The following is a 9,495-nucleotide window of genomic DNA, read 5'->3' as shown; positions in this document are numbered from 1 at the left end:
GCGAGGAACAGACACATGGATACCCATAAAGGCAGGGCTGGGGATTAGATGAGGCTTTTCAGAGGTCCAGCCCTACTTACCAAGGGCTTAGTTTTCACTCTGAGGATTCAGATGCATTGGTGATCAAGCAAGGTGTTGATGAAAGCAGGTCTCCAGTCTTGTCATTTGAATATTCTTTTTTCTAGGAACTTCAACTACAAAGAAGATGAGTGAGCCATCAAAAAACAACTCGTGCTGCCCGCCAAGTCCTCCATGCTGCCCACCCAAACCAAGCTGCCCACCCAAACCATGCTGCCCACCCAAACCATGCTGTCCCAAGTCCCCATGCTGCCCACCCAAACCATGCTGCCCACCTAAATCCCCTTGCTGCCCGCCCAAACCCCCATGCTGCCCGCAGAAATGCTCGTGCTGCCCGAAAAAGTGCACATGCTGCCCGCAGCCTCCACCTTGCTGCACTCAACCCAACTGCTGCTCTGCGGAGAATAAGGCTGAGTCAGACTCTGATTCCACAACCGGCCAAAGCCAGGACAAGGGCACTCCAACACAACAGCGGAAGACAAAGTAGACTGCCCGGACACTAGGCCCTTCCTCAAAGGGTGCGATTACTACAATTCAGGCTAAGACTATGTTTTAAGGATGCTGTTTTCACACTAACAAGACCACCCAATCATAGACTACCATTTCCACCCAACCATAGGCTACTATTTGCAACTGGAAATGGAAGGTAGAAAAGGCTGGAAACATTTTGCCTGGTGATCCTGACATTTAGATAGCACGAAAATAAAAGAGCAATAAAAAAGAACATTGTTCTCTTTCTTTCATTTACATATGAAGCCTAACAGAGTAAGCTGGGCACATTCTAAGGGCCACAGAGACAGAAAACATTTAACCCAAGACACAACCCCTCTGGTGAAAACAGGGAGACTACCTGGGTTTTGGTTGGCAGGTTAGTTTTTCGCTACTGTGGCTTTGAACCTAGGGCCTTAAGCTAGCTAAGCATATTCTCCCTCTGAGCTGGAATTCCTGCTTGTCTTGCCTTTAAAGGGAAAGTGTTACACCCTGGGGACCCCTTCGGTTCGTGTTCAGGTGAAGGGTGGTGTCTCACTTCCAGGTCTCTTAGAGCTTAGAGCATTTGGTTGCAGACCAAACAAACCCCCATAATACCCTTGAGATGACCACAGTGCCCCATATACTTTGGCAGCATCAAAGAGGACTCAGCAACGTGCTGGAGACAGCAGGTGAGGCCTGTCGTGCTGGCTGTGGGCTGAGCAGTCGCTCCAGGACAAGCTATTGTGCATCTCCAGGCTCTGTCCATAGTTCAAATGGGTTCACTTTTCTGAAGCTGGGTCCCTCCTTCACTCCAAAAGCCACCTGTGTTAAAGCAATTTGCTTTCAAACACGTTCCCATTCATCTAGGTGAGCAAGTAAGATAAAAAGTCATCTGTAACACACACACCAACTTGCATCTTCCCTGCTTTCAGGGTCCATACGATTTAAACCCTTCCCGTTGCTCCCTCATGTCTCTCCTTTCCCAGAAGGAATTTTTGTCCCTTTAAGTTTGAATTTTTCAAAAGGTTTCATAAAATCCCCTTAAATTGTATTTCGTCAACCCCCATAGGTATCTTGTGTGAAGAAGCTCAGACCACAATATGTACTTTTATATATATATGATGTACACAAGTGAAATTCCTCAGGCTTTCAAAGAGGAAGTGCATTTGTTGAGAACAATGCACTCATGAGGGGCAAAATCCTCCCCATATAGTTTATCAACTGTGTGCACCTTCAAAGCATTTTATAATTTCCCATGTGACTGACAATGCTCGGGTCAGGTGGTTCTGGGTTAAAATCTAGACGTGTATATAGAAAATGCACATATACACAGTAAGCCTCATTATGGTGGAAAGAGCAAAAGGATGGCATACTAATGAAAACAGATAGATGGAGGGTGAAATAGACACAGGAACACAAGTTCTCATACACAGCAAGAAAGCTGTGGGGCACTATTTGAATTAAAGGTAGCAACAGGAGGGTGTGGAAGGGAAAAAAGCATGATGGGTTGAATATGAGTAAAAACAATTCTATAAATTTAAGAATATTACTTATTTTCTATACTAACAAAATATTTTTGGTGCTCTAGGTTTCCCCTGTTGCAGGGGAAATTTAAAATTTAAAAATTTAGAAACCACACGTCCACTTAGTCCACTTTAGCATACCAGTGTGAGAACTGCTGGCATTCACGGGCCTCTTGCAGGGAAGGAGGCAGTGGGGTCCAGGGCTGGCCATGGATCTGGTCTTGTGGAGAAGCAGTGGAGGAAAGCCTTACACTTTGTCCTGGGAGATCAGGCTGCCGAGCTGTGGGGATGAAGAGGCCGGTCACAGCTGGGGAAACCCCATTCCTCACTCCGGATCTCCAGTGTCACTCCCTGACACACAGAACATCCCTCCTGGCCCAGCTCACACCCAACACAGCCTCCACTCCAGGCCAAAGCAATGGGCATTCCTCCATGCCCAGTTTCTGCCACTTCCCCTAAGTGCTCCAATAGCCAAGCATGCTACTGCATGTATCAAGTGTTCATTTCTAAATCATTAGTCCTGATTAGAAAATTTGTCAGCACATATGTACACCCGGTTGATGGGCATTTGGCGCTCCTCCAATGGTTGACCGTTAATGAACCTGAACAATAGGTATGTGGACACAGGGCTCATCTCTGTAGTGGAAGCTGAAAGCCAAAATGCATATAGTGTTGTACCTTGGGGAAAACTACCCAACTGTTTCCAGTGTGCTTGGATACTTTATATCTTATAGAATTATTCTGATTGTTACATATCTTGATAATACTTCATACCCTCAGATTTTCAAGTTTTTGACATGATCTAATATGGATGTTGGCTTTAATTTTCATGATCTTTATGATAGATGACAAAAAATCCTTTCTTTTTCTCATTTGTCTCCATCTTTGGTGAATTATACTCAAATGTTCTATCCACTTTATGGCTTATCATTGAATTTGAATGTCCTTTATCAGTAAATAACTTGGATATATTTTACCCAGGCTGCAACTTACCTTTTCACCCTAATAATTTTTTTACCAAATAGCAAGAATTCTTTATTTTGAAAAGAGTTTGAACATAATTACCAAAGATGAGAGGCCAATGTCAGTCACAGAATGCACAAGTAGTTAAATGAAAGGCACAGAATACCTCCCGAGGTCTTCACAAAAGTACAGGCTATTGTTACTTGCCTTGCTTAGCATAATTGCTACACGGTAAGACACTGGTGCAAAAGGTACAAGGACAGAGGACCAATCTCAAACTGCTGAGGAAATGTGACCATCAGCCTAGTTTTCATAGTACCAGAAGATACCAGGAAGGGTACCGAGGGAGGAAGGAAATCAATGATCTTACCCAGAATTGGACACTGCATATTACAACACATCTCTGCCTGGCAAGAGGTGCCTATGGTGCAGTAGTGTGTTATCTGTTCTGAGTGAACTAATTGATAGGATTTAAAGTCTGCTCCATAGGAGGAAAATTCATGCCTGCTACTATAATCCTAGTCAAAAGTGCATGGCAAAGAAGGCCACAAGTCCTAGTGCAGAACCCCCTATTGCTATTTTGATAAGTTGTCATGCTGTCAAATTACTTCCTAAATATTTATCTCTCTACTCATAGATCTGGGCTGTTCCCAACCTTGGTCAAGAGAGCTTCTTTTCCTTTTCTCACTAACAGTGAGAAAGGCACATAATTGGTGAACATGCTGAAAATAGAGACTTAGCGATCATACCTTAATGGATAAATTTTTGACCACCACCTTCCCCCGCACCAGCCAAGGTTCATCTCCAAAGAGGAGGCAGAAAGAATGCAAAAGCTGCAGGAAGTGGAAGACTGCACTGAAATGTTGTCTTGACATGACTATCACCTCAGGAACTTAGTAACTATGATTACCTATTCAAGTACTTAACCAGATCAAGTCAACTAAAACTCTGGCATAGGTGAGGGTGATGCTCTTCAGGACCCACCCCTTAATGAGGTGCTATTGGTAGCTGATAGTTGCTGAGGGAGAAAGACTCGATCTGAGAGTGTTCCCAGTGGTAAGTTTCCTGCACTTCAGAGCATGGCCCTGTAACCATGCCTATAATGGTGATGCTAATAGAGCTTGAAGAAGGAGGAAGAGTAGGAGGAGGTAGAGGAAGACAGGCAGGAAGAGGACATCAAGTTGGGAGGGGGATACATTGAGCAGAATAGGAGGAAAATGGAAAATGGTTATCATCATATACCATTGTATATATGTATGAAGTTCTGAAGAATAAATAAAAACTTAATTAAGACAGAGGTCTTAGTGTCGGTAAAGTACAATCCAATCAATTGTTTTCTTTTATGAATCTTCTATATCATGTATAAGGATTTCTTTTTGTCTAATTTCAGAATACAAGGATTGTCTCCTTTGCTTTCTTCTGAAAGGTAAAGTCTGTATGTGGTGTGATGGGTGTGGAGAGAGGCTGATGGGAGGAAGACTAATGCAGCTCTCCAGCCAGCCCAGCGCTATCTGTGAGGCTGTTGTAGGCTAATGTGGCTCTCCAGCCTGTGAGGCTGTTGTAGGCTAATGTGGCTCTCCAGCCAGCCCAGCACTATCTGTGAGGCTGTTGTAGGCTAATGTGGCTCTCCAGCCAGCCCAGCGCTATCTGTGAGGCTGTTGTAGGCTAATGTGGCTCTCCAGCCAGCCCAGCGCTATCTGTGAGGCTGTTGGGAGGTAGGCTAAATGACTCTCCAACTAGCTCAGTGCTATCTGTGGAAGACTGTCCTTAACCAAACTGCGTTAACATCTTCAACCCAAACACCTACCTTGTCAGGCTTATCAGAGTTTCTTAGTTGTATGATTTCTCTACTGTGATACTAGTGTTTTACTTACTGCAATGTTATAGTTTTTAAAACCATGGAAGGCAAACAAATGTGTCATTTTTTCAGATTTGTTATGACTATCCTAAGTTCTTTGAATTTCTATATAAATATTAGAATAAACTTACCAATTGCTATCAAACCAAACAAACAAACAAACCCTGCTGGCATTCGTCTGACTACTATAGCATATTCTGGTCAGCCAGTGATGACTTCCTAGGTCAATATGGGCAGAGTTTAGAAAGACTAGAAGTAGGCAATAAATGCTAGTTAGTCATTTAGAATTTCTCCTTACAATGTTTTTGATTTGTGGCCTGTCCTCACATGCCCACATTCTGCCTATAGTGTCTCTTGATTCCTCTTGAATCCAGCTTTTCCCTCCCATCCACCTTAGGCTGTGTATGAACTACTTTTTCATTGTTGTGACAAAATATCAGGAAAAAGTTAAGGAAAGAAGGTTTTATTTTTTGCTTACAGTTATAGGTTCTAGTTCATTGTGGTGGGGAAGTCATAGCTGCAGGAACACGCAACCTCTGGTTATACTGTCTCTATAGGCAGGAAGCAGAGTTAACTCGAGAGTTAAGACTCAGTTCACTGTTCTCCTTTTCATTAAGTCTGTGGAAAGATACCACCAATATTTAAGGTGGATCTTCCTCTGTCTATTAGCCAAATCTAGATATGTGTAGCAGTTTTTATCCTAGGTTATTCTAGATCCAGTCAAGTCGACAGTCTTGATTACCCATCACAGTTTGCCTTTATGAAGATTGCCAACAGGTTCCACGTTCCCTAACACAATAGACATTCATAGTCTTATCTTTTAAAATATTTAGTAAGAGTATGTATATTCAGTGGTACACAATGTGATCATTTACTATTACATGTACATTGTGAAATGATTGCCACATTCAAATTAACATCTCCATCACCACCCTTGCTGTACCTTGGATATTCAGCACTTACTCATAACTGGAATTTTGCACTACTTGACCAGCATCTTGTTTCTCCTACCCACTAGCCATAGAAATCACTGCTTGGCCACTGTTTCTATAAATTTGAGTTTCTTAAACTCCACATCTATCTCCAGCCATTTTTTTTATAAATTTATTTATTTATTGAGGATTTCTGCCTCCTCCCCGCCACCACCTCCCATTTCCCTCCCCCTCCCCCAATCAAGTCCCCCTCCCTCATCAGCTTGAAGAGCCATCAGGGTTCCCTGACCTGTGGGAAGTCCAAGGACCGCCCACCTCCATCCAGGTTAGTAAGTTGAGCATCCAAACTGCCCAGGCCCCCCCAAAGTCAGCATGTGCAGTAGGATCAAAAACCCATTGCCATTGTTCTTGAGTTCTCAGTAGTCCTCATTGTCTGCTATGTTCAGCAAGTCTGGTTTTATCCCATGCTTTTTCAGACTCAGGCCAGTTGGCCTTGGTGAGTTCCCGAAAGAACATCCACATTGTCTCAGTGTGTGGGTGTACCCCTTGCGGTCCTGAGTTCCTTGCTCGTGCTCCCCCTCCTTCTGCTCCTGATTTGGACCTTGAGATTTCTGTCCCGCAATCCTAGAGAAGCTAAATAAGAAGGTGAATCCAAAGACAAACATATAGGCATCCCCCTGAATATTAACCTTCATCAGGCGATGAAAGGAGACAGAGACAGAGACAGAGACCCACATTGGAGCACCGGACAGAAATCTCCAGCCATTTTTCACATTCTGCCTCACCCCTTTCAGCAGCAGTACAGCTTCTTTCAGGACTCTCTGGCTATCCATTGTCCTGCAGAGCCTGCTGTTTGTTTCTCCCCATTTCCTTGACTTCCTTCTCATCTGCCTGACCAGTGACCTGTGAGACCTCTTCCTTTTTCTGTTAATATTCATTCCCTTGGTGATTTCACTTTAGATAATGACTTCAAATAGCACACACACTCAGACGCTGTGTAATGTCTGTGCAGATCATAAACCTCTTTCTGAACTCAAGGTTTATACTTCTAAGTGCCATGTAATGGCTGCCTCAATGTCTAATGGGAACCTCAAACTTGGTCTGTTCCAGAACTCACAACTGAGAGTCTCTTTCTCTCTGATAATGGTAGTTCTATCCTATGGTCATACAAGGCTAAAATATTTGAATCATCGTTCCCACTTACATCTGATCTATTCCTTCTGTTGTCAAAAATCACCTATAATTTGACTCAATTTTGTTTCTATTAATACCACCCTGTTTCTGCGATATTGATACATTTACACAATTGCCGCTTACGGCACCAACTGCTTCTATTCTTGCCAGAAAGACACTTTGAAAATGAACCCAGTGCCACTGCTCCTTTTCTGGTCTCAGCCCCTGGAAAACCAAAGTTGTTGCATGGTTTCCTCTCATGATCCCCTCTACTCATGCCCCAGCCTCGCCTTACTCACACACACCGGTCACATCAACCTTCTTGCATTTTCCAGAAGATTCTCACCTAATGAGTTTGCTTCACTGTTTCATCCTCCTCCATTTAATCTGGTGCTGACTTTCATTTCTTCCAGTTCTTGCTCTAACTATTCCACCAAAAGTCTGACCCTGACCTTTAGACTTCATTAGCTGTCTTTTCTTGCTACATTTTCCCACATAGGATGTTAGCAGCATATAAAATGCCTTAAGTGTTTGGTCTGTATTTGTTTTACCTATGGTTGATCTGCCACAAAGAAATTCAAGTTTTCATACAAGAGAGATGTTTCCCTGTTTGGTTTAAAGCTAGACCATGAGGGCCTAGAACATGGGCACAAGAATGCTGTTAATCAACAGCAGTTAATAAAATTCAGTCATTAGGCAGAATTTGGAAGAGGCATTTCCAGGAGAGAGAGCAGATTATAAATATGCAGAAGTAAACAAAGGGAAAGCAGAGACTTAGGGCTTAGCCCAGACTTTCCCTAATTTCAGTGTCCCTCTTGATTCTGTGTCATCCTTTGTGAGCCAAGAGGTCACCCCCTAGCATTCTCAGTGTGGTAGGAGGTGGTTCAGTGGTGACTTGGCCTGAGGTTCCTGGCAGAAGTGCTGGGCTGGGGGTGGGGAAGCATAAGTGTGGAGCAGAGCAAGCAAAAACTCGTCTGAGAGAGGAAGCTTGGTTCACTGCACCCATATAACCCTGACCTCTATCCTCCTGCCCTCTTCACTCTACACAGGCTTTCTAGTAAAACCTGACTGATAGGAAAACAACCTTTTACCTGCTCCAACACTTCCATTCTTGCCTGCCGGGTGGCCAGCAGTTCTGCCTTTTCTATGGCAGCCCTGAGTGCCTCTCTGGGAGGAATCCATCACACTAAATGACATCGCTGCCTCAGAATCTGGAAGCAGAGATCCAAACTTGATCCACTTGCTAGTGGTGAGTTTGCTGGCGAGGAAGATCAGGTGCTGTGAAATCTGGGCTCCTCCTCTGTAACAAGAAAGAGATTAAAGGGATTGCGAATGACAGTGTTTAGGAAGAACAGTCTTACAGGATTTATTTCCTGTGAATGTCCCCCAGGGACACTTTCTTAGCCCTGTGTCTGTTTCATGTGGAGCCATGCAGGGCTCAGAGTACTCCCCTGGAGTGGCATTGAGTTACAGCTCTCTGTTACTAAGCCCATTTCTCCATTAGACCAGAAACTCCTGGAGAACAGAAGCAAGGCCTGTCCTAAACCAGGCTTCTAGAGGACAAGGATGGTATCTCTCCAGCAGTCTGGGAAGGCAGGCGAGGGTCCTCAGCACCCTGATGTGCATGGGACCCAAGGGCCTGTGCTCAACCTTTGTGCTCGGTGACCTGGTTGGAGAAGTGTGTAGGTGGGCAGGGGAGGAAGGTTGATGGGCCTGATTTGTTGCTCTGCATCAGAACGACTCATCTGGAAACCAAGGGCCTCAGATGGCTTCATGACAAATCACATACAAAACCAGAGAACAAACGCATGGGTCAGGAAAGGGCCATGCTGGGGCATGTTCACCAGAGGATGTCAGCCCTACTTCAGACAAGTGTTAATTCTACACCTCATCAGTAATGGGTCAGACTGGCTTCTCCAGCCACTCTGAGAAGTAATGCTGAGAGCAACTGAGCAGTCAGGAGACAGCTGCGGCAGGATCCCCAGGATCAGTGCCCCCTGGAATGCCCTACTTAGCAGGAAAGAAGAGATGATCTGGAAGGAGCTCTGTTTATTTGTCTGACACGTGAGGACTCTTCTGGCTGAGGAGGCTATGTGACTGGACGTCTATGACTGGCTTTCTCGTTCCACTGCTGTGCCCCTCACCCTTTCTCTATACTCCAGGCCATGCCACTCCCTGTCTGTCCTCTACTACACTGTACCCCTCCCACACTTGATGCCCTATCCACAAACACACATCTGGAAACCTTAATCCCTGTGTGTCTTATCGGATGTATCATCCCCATTCCCTCATTCCCATTCGTTGATACAGCCCATTCCCTTTTTCCCTAACTAAGTCTATGAGTACACTCCTCATTCCATTATCTGGATTCTTTTTCTGTATAAAATCTTAATCCCAAATCACTATTTCCCCTCTGGCTGCACAGATCCCAAGGCCCCTCCTTGTCCAATAGGAATACAAATGCATTTTAATTTTTTTATTGCCTCACTGGTGGCAC

The 9,495-nt window shown here is 44.4% G+C and overlaps 1 protein-coding gene across 1 annotated transcript; it reads left to right on the top strand.

Annotated features, from left to right (window-relative positions):
- Nucleotides 1-205: 205 nt before the first annotated feature.
- Smcp (sperm mitochondria associated cysteine rich protein) lies at nucleotides 206-565 on the top strand. Its single transcript, XM_013353742.2, has one exon. The coding sequence runs from the start codon at nucleotides 206-208 to the stop codon at nucleotides 563-565; it is 360 nt and encodes a 119-aa protein (XP_013209196.1).
- The last annotated feature ends 8,930 nt before the right edge of the window (nucleotides 566-9,495 follow it).

The sequence above is a fragment of the Microtus ochrogaster genome, unplaced genomic scaffold, assembly GCF_000317375.1.
Source record: "Microtus ochrogaster isolate Prairie Vole_2 unplaced genomic scaffold, MicOch1.0 UNK16, whole genome shotgun sequence".
NCBI classification, from domain to species: Eukaryota; Metazoa; Chordata; class Mammalia; order Rodentia; family Cricetidae; genus Microtus; species Microtus ochrogaster.
Note: the sequence above shows the minus strand (reverse complement) of the source record. Positions and strands in the feature narration are given on the sequence as shown.

Coding starts and splice junctions, on each gene's coding strand:
- Smcp (XM_013353742.2), top strand. CDS start 206: ATGAGTGAGCCATCAAAAAACAACTCGTGCTGCCCGCCAAGTCCTCCA.